This window comes from Oryx dammah, unplaced genomic scaffold (genome assembly GCF_014754425.2).
Source record: "Oryx dammah isolate SB20612 unplaced genomic scaffold, SCBI_Odam_1.1 HiC_scaffold_16, whole genome shotgun sequence".
Classification (NCBI taxonomy): domain Eukaryota; kingdom Metazoa; phylum Chordata; class Mammalia; order Artiodactyla; family Bovidae; genus Oryx; species Oryx dammah.
Window position 1 is genome coordinate 452,662 of NW_024070200.1, and position 13,481 is coordinate 466,142.

Below are 13,481 nucleotides of genomic sequence, written 5' to 3' on the forward strand. Positions count from 1 at the left end.
CGCGCTGCGCGTGTGCGGGCCCTGAGCTCTGGGCCCCACAGCAGGCTGCGCGCTGCGCGTGTGCGGGCCCTGAGCTCTGGGCCCCACAGCAGGCTGCGCGGGTGGCCAGTGTCCTAGCTCTGCCGGCCCCCGCGGGCTGCTACGACACCGGTGGTGTCAGCGCGGGCACCCAGGCCGGCAGGCAGCTGCCTCCTGCCGCTGGAAGTCAGCTGTGTCCAGAATTTTCTGTGAGAGAGATCGCTTCTCCTCTGGCTGTTTCGCTCAGCGGTGTCGCTCTGAGCAGCCCGCCACCTGCCAGTCCTCTCTGGAGCAGGGGCCCCGAGTGTCCGGTCCCGAGTGGGAGTCACTCAGCTCAGGTGCTCAGTCCTGTCCGACTCTTTTCGACCCCATGGGTTGCAGCGCGCCAGGCCTCCCTGTCCATCACCAGCCACTCCCGAGCCCACCCAAACTCATGTCCACTGAGTCGGTGATGCCATCCAACTACCTCATCCTCTGTCGTCCCCTTCTCCTCCTGCCTTCAATCTTTCCCAGCATCAGGGTCTTTTCAAATGAGTTGGTTATTTGCAACAAGGGGCCAAAGTATTGGAGTTTCAGCTTCAGCATCAGTCCTTCCAATGAATATTCAGGACTGATTTCCTTTAGGATGGACTGGTTGGATCTCCTTCAAGTCCAAAGGACTCTCAAGCTTCTCCAACACCACAGTTCAGAAGCATCAATTCTTCAGCTCTTAGCTTTCTTTATGATCCAACTCTCACATCCATACATGACTCCTGGAAAAACCATAGCCTTGACTAGGCAGACCTCTGCTGGCAAACTGATGTCTCTGCTTTTTAATATGTTGTCTAGGTTGGTCATAATTTTTCTTCCAAGGAGTAAGTGTCTTTTAATTTCATGGCTGCAGTCACCATCTGCAGTGATTTTCAAGCCCCCAAAATAAAGTCTGACACTATCTGTTTGCCATGAAGTGATGGGACCAGATGCCATGATCTTAAGTTTTCTGAATGTTGAGCTTTAAACCAACTTTTTCACTCTCCTCTTTCACTTTCACCAAGAGGCTTTTTAGCTCCTCTTCACTTTCTGCCATAAGGGTGGTGTCATCTGCATATCTTAGGTTATTGATATTTCTCCCAGCAATCTTGATTCCAGCTTGTGATTCTTCCAGTCCAGCGTTTCTCATGATGTACTCTGCATAGAAGTTAAATAAGCAGGGTGACAATATACAGCCTTGATGTACTCCTCTTCCTATTTGGAACCAGTCTGTTGATCCATGTCCAGTTTGAGCTGTTGTTTCCTGACCTGCATACAGATTTCTCAGGAAGCAGGTCAGGTGGTCTGGTATTCCCATCTCTTTAAGAGTTTCCCACAGTTTGTTGCGATCCACACAGTCAGAGGACCTGGGTTATTTGCAGTCTTGGACTGTTGCGTGTAAACCACTGTGAACATTCGTGCCAGTCTTTGCTTCCTTTTCTCGAGGGTAAGTGTGGGGGAGCAGCGTTGCTGGGTCGGGGAGACGTGGTCGGGTGGTTCAGAAGCTGCTTCCCGACACGGCAGCTCCAGGCGCGTGGTGCCGCCCTGGCGCTCTGGCCGTGGCTGCGGGCGCCTGTCGTGGCGGGCGGCGTGCCCGTGCCCGCCCGCCCGTGACGTCTCTGCTGGGTTCTGCTCACGTTGTTCGCCCGGCTGTGACGGAGCTGTTTTCAGAGTTGTTTACACATTCTAGAGGCAAGTCCTTGTCAGACACGTGCTTTGCGACGGGTCTGCAGCTTGCCTTTCTGTCTTCCTAAACAGTGTCTTTGAAAGCAGAGCTCTCATCTTTGATGGAATCTGATTCTTCGACGCTGGAGTCAGCGTCTCTTCCCATTTCCCACCTTTTCTCAGGAGCGTTTACACTCGCAGCTGTCAGGCTCGTGTTCTGAGTCGGCTCTCGCGTCGCGGCTCTCACGTCGCGTGCGTGGTGTGGGCGGCGTCGCGGCTCTCACGTCGCGTGCGTGGTGTGGGCGCCCTGTGTGCAGCCGCGTGGAAGCGCTCTTCCCCGGGCGGGCGCTCCAGCCTCCTGCCTGCCTGACGGGGCGTGTGCACTTGTGCCCTAGGCTCCGTCGAGGACTCCACGTCCAGCTTGTTTGGGGAGGAGGACACCGAGGACGAGGAGCTGGAGGCCGCGGCCAGCCACCTGAACAAGGACTTCTACCGGGAGCTGCTTGGAGGCGGCGTCCCTGGCGGCTCGGAGCCGGCGGGGGGCCCCGAGGAGGGCAGGAGGCCCCCGGCGCTGGAGTCCCTGCTCGGGCCTCTGCCCACGGCTGCCAGCCTGGGCATCTCGGACTCCATCCGAGAATGCATCTCCTCCCCGAGCCACGAGCCCAGTGAGTGCCGGGGGTTGGGGGGTGGACAGGGGCGTTCCCATCTGGGTCGTCGGGCCCCTCACCCTCTGCCGTGGGAGCCGCTGAGGGGCAACCTCGTGTGAGGGCGGGTTCGGGAGGGGCTGTGCTGACAGCTGGGTGTCCAGAGCACTTGCAGTGTCTCTGCGGCCCTCCTGCACTGGCCCAGGCCCTCGCTGTGGTTGCTGTGGCCCGTCTCCTTCCTGCCCCTCAGCGCAGGAAGCCAAAGCCACGTGTCACAGGGGCCACAGGGGCAGCCTGGCACCCCTGCCTGTCCCCTGCGGCAGCCTGGTGGGGAGGTGTCGGCCGAAGGCAGCCTCTCCGCTGAACAGATGGGCACTGCTTGCTGGGCTCCAGTGCGCACGGGGCCCTCCCCACGAGGAAGGCAGGTCCGGTTCCCTCGCGTCTCATGCCAGCGTGGCCTCATCTCCTCCCTGGGCACCGAGGGCTCGGCCTCTGTGTGAGGAGACTTTGTGAGCGGGACGCTGCTCGACGCCCCCGCTGTGCCCTGTGGGTGCCCCTGCCCTGGGAGTGGACGGGGGCCTGACAGACCTGGCCCCCCTGCTGGGCACGAGCAGGCCGCACCCCCGGGGCTGCTGTGCGAGGGCACCGGGCAGAGGGCTCACACGGGGACCCAGGGACAGAAAGAGGCCGTCCTGGCTGGAGCTGAGAGCAGGGCCCCTGCTGCAAGTGGTGATGGGGCAGGCAGCCGACAGGAGGGTGCCCCCGTTTCTGGGCCACACGGAGGGCACCACTGGCCCAGCCGGGGCGGGAGGGCGGTCCTCAGGTCTGGTGGGTCCTCAGCGTGGCTGGGGAGGCTCCCTGGGGCCCCGTCCGAGGAACGTTGTTGAGAAGCCCCTCCGTAAGGAGCGTGAGGACAGGGTTTCCTGCAGGTCAGAGTTGCTTCCTCCGCGAGCCCCTGGGAGCAGCGTGGGGGGATGGCCCTGCCCCAGGCCCTCAGCCAGCCCGGGTGAGCTGTGTGCCTTTTCACGGGAGGCCGAGCCTGAGTCCAGCCTGTGCTCCCCTCCAGAGGACGCCTGCGGGGACGGGGAGCTGGACCTGAGCGGCATTGACGACCTCGAGATCGACCGGGTAGGCGCTGCCTGCTCGCGGGGCCCCCAGGGCTGGGCTGCACCCCTGGGGGGCTCGCGGGGCCCCCGGGCCCCAGGCCTGCCGTGCTGGTGGCTCTGAGTCCGCTGCCTGGCAGCGCCCGCCCGCGGCAGCGGGGAGCCTTTCCCTGATCTGTCGCCGCGGGCCTGCAGCCACTGCCGGTTCCTCAGCTGGCATCGCGGCCGTCAGGGCAGCTCCTTCTCTGGGACTGTCGAGCCTGCAGTCTGGCTGGCCTGGCTCCTGTGCCTGGGGGCTGCGAGCTGCTGGGGAGGGTGCAGCCGCCAGGCTGGTCTGGGGAGGGCGGGGTATGGCGAGCCTTCAGCCCGGACTCCACACACCTTCCTTCTCGGGTTGGAGGCCTGCTTCCTGACTGGCATGCTTGTGGCCGAGCTCTGGGCACGCCCTCTGAGTGACCCCGTGCTCTGCCCCAGTACATCCTGAACGAGGCGGAAGCCCGCGTGAAGGCTGAGCTGTGGATGCGGGAGAATGCCGAGTACCTGCGGGAGCAGAAGGGTGAGTGGCTGCCTGTGCCCGCCCAGGTTCCCCAGGACACAGGCCTCGCTGACCCCGCTCTCGGTCTTTCAGAGAAAGAAGCGAGGATCGCGAAAGAGAGGGAGCTGGGTATATACAAGGAGCACAAGGTGAGTGACCCCCCGCCCCCGCCTGCCCCCAGGGGCCGCTGTGCCCTCGCCTCAGGGCTGTGCTGTCAGCCCCTCGCCCCCTGCAGACGGCCGCCCCTTGCTGGGCAGTCCTGCTTGAGGCGCAGGACGGCTGGGGGCTGCCCGGTGGGCCGTTGGCAGAGGGCAGCGCCGGCCGCCCAGGGGTCCATCTCTCTGGGGAGGATGAGAGGCCCCAGCCAGCCCTGACGCCGTGAGGCTCCTTCCCAGGAGTCCGGCTGGTGCCCCCTATGTCCTGACTGGCACCTGGCCGGTTCACAGAACCAAGGCCCACAGTCAGCATAACTTCTGTGTTTCCCTCAAGCCCAAGAAGTCCTGCAAGCGCCGGGAGCCGATCCAGGCCAGCACGGCCGGGGAGGCCATTGAGAAGATGCTGGAGCAGAAAAAGATCTCCAGCAAGATCAACTACAGCGTGCTGCGGGGCCTGGACGCAGGGGGCGGCCCCCCCGCGGAGGACGGCCCCCCGCCCCAGGAGCACGGCCTCCCGCCCGGGGAGGCCACGGACCCCCAGGCGGAAGCCACCCGGCCCCCGGAGCGGGCCAGTGCCCGGAGGCTGTCCCGACGGAAGACGCCCTCCAGGAGAAGCCGGCCTGACCCCTCGACGAGCGTGGGCAAGAGGTACCGTGCCAGATGGGCCTGGCGGGCTGGGGTCGCTCACCACCCACGTGCCAGAAACCAGCGTCCATGTCCGGAGCTCCTGCTGCCCTGGTGGGGAGCTGAGTGGGGCTCCAGCCTCGGACGGGGCCCGCGGCATCATAGACAATCCTGGCTGAAGAAACGGGAGGGGGGGCCAGGCCTGTTCCCCACCCAAGGGCTCCTGGAAGTCCCCGCACCACCCCACCCTCGGAGAGGAGACCACTGACGGGGCCAGCGGGGCCGGGGGAAGACGGCAGCGCGGCTGTGGGGCCCTCCTCGTTGGGGCCGGTGGGCCGCCCTGCGTGGACAGGTCCGGGCAGCTCTGCATGCCCGCCCCCTGGGCTCCTGTTAGGCCCGAGACTGGTCGGCGAGCCCCCGCCTGGCCGCTCCTGGGAGGCGGGCAGTGCTGGGCTCTGTGGGGCGGACCCCACCCCCGCTCTGTGTCCCCGGTGCTTGCGGGCTCTGCTCAGAAGCCTAGCCGCCCGGGGGCAGCGTGGGAATGGCTGTGGGGCGCGTCGAGAGGGGGCCTGAGACACAGACCTGCCCCCTTGGCCTTCCCCCAACTCCGCTGGCACGCCCTGCCTGTGGGGCGGCCCTTGCCAAGCAGTGTGCCGCTGGCTCCCGCCTCTTGGCTCCGGGACTCCGGGCTGCTCTGCCTGTCCTGGGGTCACTGCTGCCCAAGCCCCGCACACCATTCCCTTGGAGAGCTGCCCTGCGGGAGGGACTGACTCAGCCTGGGTACAGCCGTGCCTTCGCCTGCCGCCTACCCCTCCAGGCCGCTGGCCAGGACCACGGGGAGCCAGGGCCCCCGTGAGAGCCCTGAGCCCCTGCTGCTGATAGGGCAGGCTGCCCGCGGCCTAGCCGGAGACCCCCACTATCGGGTGTCCACCGCTGGAGGCTCTTTCGGGGTCCATCGTGGGTGTGTCCAGCGCAGTGCAGGCAGGACGACGGTGGCTGTGGCCTGAGGGTCTCAGCCGCTCCCTGCTGTGCCCTGCGTGGACGTGAGCAGGCCGAGAGGGCAGCCCACCTGTCCAGCGACCTGCCAAGCCCGCGGGGTCAGGGTGGGTGGAGGGCGGCCAGGCCTGGGTGCAGGAGGCAGCTGTGGGATGCTCCAGGGGTGAGAGGCCAGCACTTGGGCCCCTGGGGACAGGAGCAATGTCCCTGGCCTCCACACACCGCCAGGTGCGGTCAGAGGCAGGCCTCTCCGGGCCAAGTCCTCCTGGGCGGAGGCGCGGCCTGCGCTGAGGCTGCCTCACTGTGCGCTGTTCCAGGTTGAGGCCGTTGGTGTCGACGCAGCCGGCGAAGAAGGTGGCACTTGGAGAGGTGTGTCACAGGGGGCGGGGCGGGGCCGGGACTGGGGTCCTTGGGGAAGAGGGTGCCCGCACGGTGTCTGGAGGGCGCGCCCACCCAGGCAGAGGGGCCGGGCCCTGGGAGCCGAGGTCCAGCAGTGGGGCGGCCCTCCCCCGGCGGCCCAGAGCCTGCCCGCGCCTGCCCAGCCCCTCGCCTCGCCTGCAGGCCTCACTCCCGAGCGCCCGCTCCCTGGAGGCCGAGCGTGTCGGGCCTGCGGCGGTCGTGGTGGAGAGCGGGCCTGTGTCGTACCACGCGGAGGAGGACGCGGAGGAGGAGGACGCGGAGGAGGAGGACGGGGAGCCCTGTGTCAGCGCCCTGCGGATGATGGGCGCCAACGGTGCGTGCGGGCGGGCGGGCGCTCTGGGGGGGTGCGGGCTCTCGCCGGCATTGTTAGTCAGCCGTGTGGGTTTTGTGGAAGGAGCTGACTGGCCCCTGCTTGCTGTGCACGGGGGTTGAGGGTGGGCCTCCGGGCCGCCTGGCCAGCTGAGAAAGGTCCGATCCTGCCCCTCTCCTGAGGGCCGCCGGTGGGGGCAGGGCCCGCAGGGCTGGCAGTGGGGCTGTGGGGGGCACTTTGGGGGCACCGCTTCTGGGGCGGCAGGGGGCGGCGGCCTCACCCCCCGTGGTTACTGCCTCGCGCTCTGCAGATTACGGCTGTGACGGGGATGATGACGACGGTTACTGAGGTGATCTCACGTCCGGCACGTCCGCTGGTGGCCCTGCCACTGGCTCCCAAGGGTCTGACGGCCTTGGGTGAGCCCCCGCTGAGCAGCAAGGCTCGGTGATGAGACGGGCGCCCCGCTGCCTGGCGGCCCTCGCACACAGCCGCCCGTGACCTCATGGCCCTCGCTGTCGGGATCCTGATCTAAGCAACGTGAGGAGTGTGTCTGTTTCTCAGCAGAGCGGGGTCTCGTGGCCCAGGAACCCTTGCTGGTGCCTCTACCACGTCCTATGGAGAGAAACTGCGGGCCAGGGAGGCCCAGCCACGTGTCCAGGCTCATGGAGGCCCAGCGGGGTCTGGACCCTGCTCTGCCCTGGGGCCGGGAGCCTGCGCCCCTCACCTCTTTGCCGCATCTGAGAGAAGCACTTTGCATCCAGCTGACGCCCAGCTGGGCCCTCCCTGCTTGCCCGGGCCCGGGGACCCCACAGACGTGCACGGAGGAGCCCACGGTCTGCCTGGCCCCGCAGGGCGGCAGCACCTCTCGCCAGGCGCACGCACAGCTGTCTGGCCGCCTCCCTCCCGAGCTGCACCTGGGTCCCTGTCCTTGGAGGCGTGGCCAGCAGAGGCCCTCTGTTGGCAACACTTGGAACCTCCTGGGCCAGCCTTGCTGCTGGAAGGCCCAGAGCCCTCGCCCTGGCCTTGGGCATGGCTGCGCAGGGGGCGTCCACAAGGGGTCCACAGAGGCTTCCGCTCCTCCAGGCCAGCCTCGGCCACCCGCCCCTCATGGTGGCAGAGCCATAGCAGCCTGCCCCCGGGGGCTCAGCCCCCCACCCCGGGTGGGCAGGCCTCGTGGCATCCACCCCAGAGGGCATCACGGCTCACCGGGGGATGTCGAGGCCCTCGCTGTGCCCCTCAGCCGGGACCCCAGGGCACCTGGTAGGCTGGAGTGGAAGGCTGACTGGTGAAACACAGAGATGGCTGCTGGAGCCAAAGCTCACTGAGTGTGTGGCGTGCGGCTCTGTCTGGCCCTGGTGGAGCGAGCTTAGGCGGGGGTGCTGGGCCTCCAGGCTCCAAAGGCACCCGGTTGTTAGCTGGGGAACCCGTGACACGCCCAAACTCACAGGAAGCCCCTGGGCCCCTGCAGAGGCTCTTAGAGGGGCCTCGTGGTCGGGGGCCCCCGCCCCACCCCGCACGGGGAGCAGGTGCTGAGCTGGGCCGGAGCCCGGGAGCCTCCGGGTGGGGGAGGAGCTGGCGGCTGTGGGGAGCCCCCGGGCTGCGTGTGCGTGTTCTAGACACAGAGGTCTGGCTGGACGCTTCCCCGGGAGGTGGACGGGAGGCCAGCCTGCAGGCCCCGGCCCTGGAGCTCCCTTCACAGAGGAGAGACTGATGGCCCTGCAGGGCACGAGGTAGATGGTCAGGCCTGCCTGAAGAGGAGAGGCTGCTGAGCCGGGGGCGGGGGAGCAGCCGAGCACGTCTGGGGAGGAGAACACGGGGGGCAGCCGCCGGGCTGGGCACGGGGTGCGGAGGCTGGGCCCTCAGCCGCACCCACTCAGGTTGACATCAGCAGGGTCTTCTGTGGGCGCTTGCCCGAGCAGGGCACGCGACTGGCCACCAGGCTCCACATGGCGCTGGAGCGGCTAGGGGAGGTGGCCTGCGTCCCCCGGGGCCCAGGGTGGCCCGTCCCCGCCGTGTGCCCTGCCCCTCCTCCAGCGTGAGGCCAGGGCCCCAGGTCCCCTGCCTGCTCCTCCAGGGTGTCCTGCTCTCCCCCGTCTCACTTTCCTAGCTTGTCCCCCAGCGGCCTGGTGGGGAGGAGGGCCGGCCGGGAGAGGCCTGCAGGGCCTGCACACCCGCGTAGCCCACCTGGGCACATACATGCCAGTGCTGCTCTTCCCCGGGGCCACCATCAGGGCGCCGGGTCCCAGGCTCTGACGAGACCCAGGTCTACCCCCAGCGGGGCTGAGCTCTGGGGCCCGAGGCCTGACGGTGCCTTGGGCACCCTTGCGATGAGTCTGCGGAGGATGTGGCACCTGCTGGCACCCGGCCCACACCGCGCTCCCTGACCTCGTGCCCTTCCCACCCCTCTGGGCCACGGAGCCGGGACCATGGGCGCCCTTCCTGGCAGGACTGACTGGGCCACGGTGTCGTGCCACTCGCTGCCTCGGGCCCCCCAAGAAGGAGGAGCAGGCCCGAGATGCCCCTGGTGCCCACGGGTGGCAGGGAGCCCCATCCCGAGCCAGCTTGCCCGGGGCCCGGCCTGCATACCTGCCCCCCTCCCAGCGGCTCCCCACGCTCTCCTGGCTTCCACCATCGTGCCTCCAGACAGGCAGTAGGGCTGGTGGCTGCCTTCTGTCGCCACGGCCCCTGCGGGCACTGGGGGGAGTCTCTCTGAGGGAGGGGCAGCTTCTGGGGGGCCCCTGAGAACCAGGGTCCCTGACACTCCTTCTGGTAGAGCCCAGCCTGAGCACCCACTGTGCCCCGCCCACTGGCAGCCCCACAAACGCTGCTCCCACGGCTCAGCGCTGGGCGAGGTGCAGACCAACCCTCCCCATCTTGCCACCCCAGGCCAATGCCCTCCTTCCATCCAGCGCTCGCCCTCCCCGAACCCCTCTGCTGTCTCCACACCCTGGCCCTCCATCTGTTCTTGGCGGGCTGGAGCGCTGGCCGAGTGAGGGCCGCGAGTCTGGGACCGAGAGAGGGGTCCTGTCCCTCCTGGGCTGAGGTGGGCCCCAGGAGGGCGAGGACATTTCCGGTCCCCAGGTTGGGGCTGCCCTGAAGGCCCCGGGTCACGGCGGGGGGGTGGACTTGCCCACCCCACCTCGAGGGGCCCAGCCCCACGGCCACCTACCCCCGGCCGCCCTCAGGCTGCCAGGCCAGTGTCCTGCTTCCGCCTCCCAGGCCCCAGGTGGGGTCCAGCACAGACCCTGGGGACACTGCTCCCTGCACAATAAAGGCTGCCTTTGAAGGCGCGAGCCCTGTTCAGGGTCTCTGTTGTCTGACACCGTCCAGTGGCTGGTGGGCCAGGATGGCTCTGCCCCCGGCGCCCCCGCTTGGTGCCACCCCCACCGGCGTGGGCGCCCCAGGCTCGCCGTCCTCCACACACCCACCCTGTTCTCCTGGGCTGAGGACCCCCTTGCCCAGCAAGACCGTGGGGATCAGTGTGGACAGAAAGCGGCCCGTGCCCGGCCGTGGGCCCGAGTGTCACCCCAGGCCCCGGTGCCGGGGCTCCAGCCACCCCTTGTCTCAGCCTCAGGGCCCAGTGAAGCCCCTGAGTCCGGACCCTCAGCCCAGACACCTGTGCCTTCAGGGAGCCCCCGCTGCTGCCGCACTGCAGGGCTAGCCCCGGGCAGCAGGGGGCGCTCCAGGACCAGCAGGGCCTGCGGGGCTCCGGGCGGCTCCTGCCTGCCTGACCCACAGCGGGGGTGGCTGTCTGCCTCACGGCCTTGGGTTCTGGGCCATCTGCCCCGCCCAGGGGTCCTCCTGACACTCGCTCGGTTCCCTGTGGCCACATCGGCAGGACAGCCGGCTCCCTGCACGCGCACACTGGCCGGCTGGGGCCACCGACAGGGCATTACCTCCTGGGCGCGGGGGCTCTCGAGTCAGGGTCGCGCGGGCAGGCGGCAGCTGCCCCGGCTGGTTGGCGCCTACCCGCGTTGTCCTGGCCTACGTGCCTGGAGGGCCGGCTGGTCCCTGGGGAGGCCTGGACCCCAGCCAGGCTGGCAAGGGGTGGGGTCTGAGGTTCGGGCTCCAAGGCTGCGGGCCTCAGGCCCTGACCGCCCGGGCCCTTCCCAGGGCCTGTGGGCGGCGGCAGAGGCGAGGCGGTCTGGCCTTCCTGCCGCGAGAGGAGCCTAGTTCAGGAAGCCATCACAATGGTCCACCTGGGTCCCAGGAGGGCAGGGGGCCAGAATGGTGGGACCCGGGCGTCACCGCCGCCTCGGCCCGGGCGAGGCCAGTGGAAGGCCGTGGTGGGGCAGGCGGCGGGCAGGTGGGCTGCCACACGTCACGGGCAACTGCAGAGGCCACGCACTCGGCTGAGCCCCAGAGGCCTGGATGGCTGGAGGCAGCGCCACCCTGCTAGACAGCGTGGGGACCATCCTTTCCTTGGCTACGAGGTCCCTTCACCCTGGGCAGGCTGAGTAATTGCTTCCCCCACCCAGAGGCCACAGTGAATACAGCCATCGTCTGCCGGGTGCCCGCCTCAGTGGGGCCTGGGAAAATGCCCGTGCAGGGCTCAGCAGGGGCCTGGCTGCCGTGGGCCCTGCTGCCAGCCTCAGCCGCTGTGGAGCCGAGCCAGTGGCAGAGGGGATGCCCTGGGGCAGGAGGGCTTGGGTCAGTGGGGGCCACACCTGCAGGACCTGAAGGCAGGCGGCTGGGGTCCCGGACAGACCTCCCGGGGGGCTTGCGCCTCTGGCTTTCCCTCCCCACACACCCCCTACCGGGTGTCCCTTCTAGCCACACACAGGGCTCTGGAAAACAGTCCCCGTTCATCGGTTCATGGGTTTACTTAGCAGACCTCGCCGAAGCTCTGAGGGTCTGCAGCTGGCCGTGGGGACGGGGACAATCCGGGGGGAGCAGCCCCCCATGCTGAGGGCAGATGTGGCAGCAGGGGTGGGCTGGGCGTGAGCAGAGCCGCTGTGCAGGGCAGAGGCGAGGGGACCACGGGGGGCGGGGCGCCGGGCAGGGCTGAGCGGGAGGGCCTGCAGCGACGGGGAGGCGGCCTGCGTGCTGGGCGCTGAGCTCACCAGTCTGGATGGCACTCAGCCCCTCCCTCCGGTTGGTGGACCCCAGCCTGGCCCTGGGCAGAGACAGACTTTCCCGACGACGGTCACTGACCCAGCCGGGAAATGTGAATCTCGGGGAGGTGACGTGGTGGTCACGGGCCGGGCCACAGCGTGCGGAGGAGCGCCGTGCACACGGGGGCACACCCTGAGCCGAGCTCCCACTTCTACCCACAAGGCATGGCACGTGGCGGGGGGTTCTGCTTGGCCAGCCTGCAGGCGGCCCTACAGGGTGGGCCTGAGTGGACGGCTGATGTGTGCCATGAGGACCCTCCTGCAGGGTGTGTGCCCGTGTGTGCACACTTGTGCGTGTGTGAGGGTCAGTGCCACAAGGGCCTGGCTCCAGGGAGGGGTCCGCACTTGTTTGGGAAGGGCCCACCCCAACAGCTGGTGGTTCCTTTAGCATTTACATCGGGCCCAGCGGGTGCCCTGCGAGTGCAGACCAAGGTGAGCCTCCCAGTGCCCTATCTGCCCCATCCCCCTCCCACTTCAGTTCCTGTCCTGACCCGCACGGTGTCCCCAGGCTCACTGGGCAAGGAGTGCACTGGGGTGAGGGAAGAGGGGTCTGCCCGTGAGCGGCAGAGTCTGGGTTCCTGCAGCGGGGGGGGGGGGGGGGGGCCGGGGGGCCCAGTAAAGGTCAGAGACGTTCTGTGGAGTGGAGGCATCCCCCGGGAGGCCCCAGGGTGGGAGAGGTGTAGGGGTTGGTCCAGAAGACTTCCTGGAGGAAGAGGGGTGCACACAGACCAGAGGAGGAAGGTGGGCTGCCAACCTGGGGCTGGGTGACTGCACCAGGAGAGGTGGTGGCGGTGGTGCTCCTTGGGGCTGGGGGACAGCAGGGCCTGCAGGAGGGAGCAAGCTTGTGGCCAGAGCTCGTGGTCAGCCCCGTGGGCCCTGCAGCCCTGGCTGCCCACCTTATTAGCTATAGGCACTGGGAACTGGGGGCCACAAAGAGGTGGGGGCACCTCAGCCCTTCTGGTTGTGGATGGGGGAGGGGGGGACAGACTAAAAGATGGGGAGATGCCGGTGGGTGGCCCGGGGACGGGGGCTCAGAGTGGCCCTGCCAGCCAGGTGTGGGCTGGGCTGAGGGCAGCAGTTCACTTTTGCAGGAGTCGGGGGGCATGGGCCTGGGTGTCCCCAGGGCAGGCTCTCAATGAGTCACTGACGACCTGGTGTCCCGGCGCCGCGGGTCCAGGCTGCATGGACCGCAGGAAGCATCGTGGGCTGATAAAGGGCGGGAGTCAGAAGCCACCGGGCCTCCCACTTCCTGCATTCAGAGCAGCGGGCTTGCTGCTGGGCAGAGGCTGGGCGGGCGGCTGCTCACGCAGGCTGTGGGTCTGTGGCCCAGCCTGGACGGCTCCCGAACACCATGTAACCCGTGAGAACCTGGCCATGCTTGCGGAGACCGCAGTGGGGCATCGAGGTGGGCACGGGGTCCCAGGTGGCCTCTGGCTGGAGGGTGGCCACAGTTCAGAGGCTTCGGATCAAAGGGTGAAATGGAGGAGGTGGTCAGGTCAGGACACAGCCAGGGCCAGCATGGGGTGGAGGAAAATACGGCAGGTAGGCCAGGGTGGGCATGAGTCCCCGAGAGGGTCCGGCTGTGTCCACCTGAAGGTCAGGTGTGTATACCCACCCAGTGACCACGGTTACCTCAGTTACTCAGGAGATGAGGTGCTCACAGCACGTGAGCAAGACGGGCTAGAGGAGTTGGCAGGGACCATCTGGCTCCTTGGAGGGCATGACCCCAGGCCACTGAGTGGCAGTCTGGGCAGCCTCACTGAGGCACCTGGAGCTATGTGGGCTGCCTTATAGCACCACCCCCAGTGATCGCAGCCCCAGCACTCCACCATGTGGCTCTGCCCATGGCCACAAGCTGCTGGCCCACCACCACCCTGATCACCATCTC

The 13,481-nt window shown here is 67.8% G+C and overlaps 1 protein-coding gene across 5 annotated transcripts in view; it reads left to right on the plus strand.

The window, feature by feature from the left end:
* The window catches only part of BRF1 (BRF1 RNA polymerase III transcription initiation factor subunit), a 63,136-nt gene extending 53,364 nt beyond the window's left edge, over positions 1–9,772 (plus strand). For all 5 annotated transcript variants that reach the window (XM_040256795.1, XM_040256796.1, XM_040256798.1 and 2 more), the window contains 8 exons: positions 2,088–2,357; positions 3,403–3,464; positions 3,914–3,995; positions 4,068–4,123; positions 4,464–4,777; positions 6,067–6,118; positions 6,311–6,482; positions 6,790–9,772. In XM_040256795.1, coding sequence (XP_040112729.1) covers positions 2,088–2,357; positions 3,403–3,464; positions 3,914–3,995; positions 4,068–4,123; positions 4,464–4,777; positions 6,067–6,118; positions 6,311–6,482; positions 6,790–6,827 — 1,046 coding nt within the window. In that variant the 3' untranslated portion in view covers positions 6,828–9,772. The remainder of the gene's footprint in view (positions 1–2,087; positions 2,358–3,402; positions 3,465–3,913; positions 3,996–4,067; positions 4,124–4,463; positions 4,778–6,066; positions 6,119–6,310; positions 6,483–6,789) is intronic.
* Positions 9,773–13,481: the final 3,709 nt, after the last annotated feature.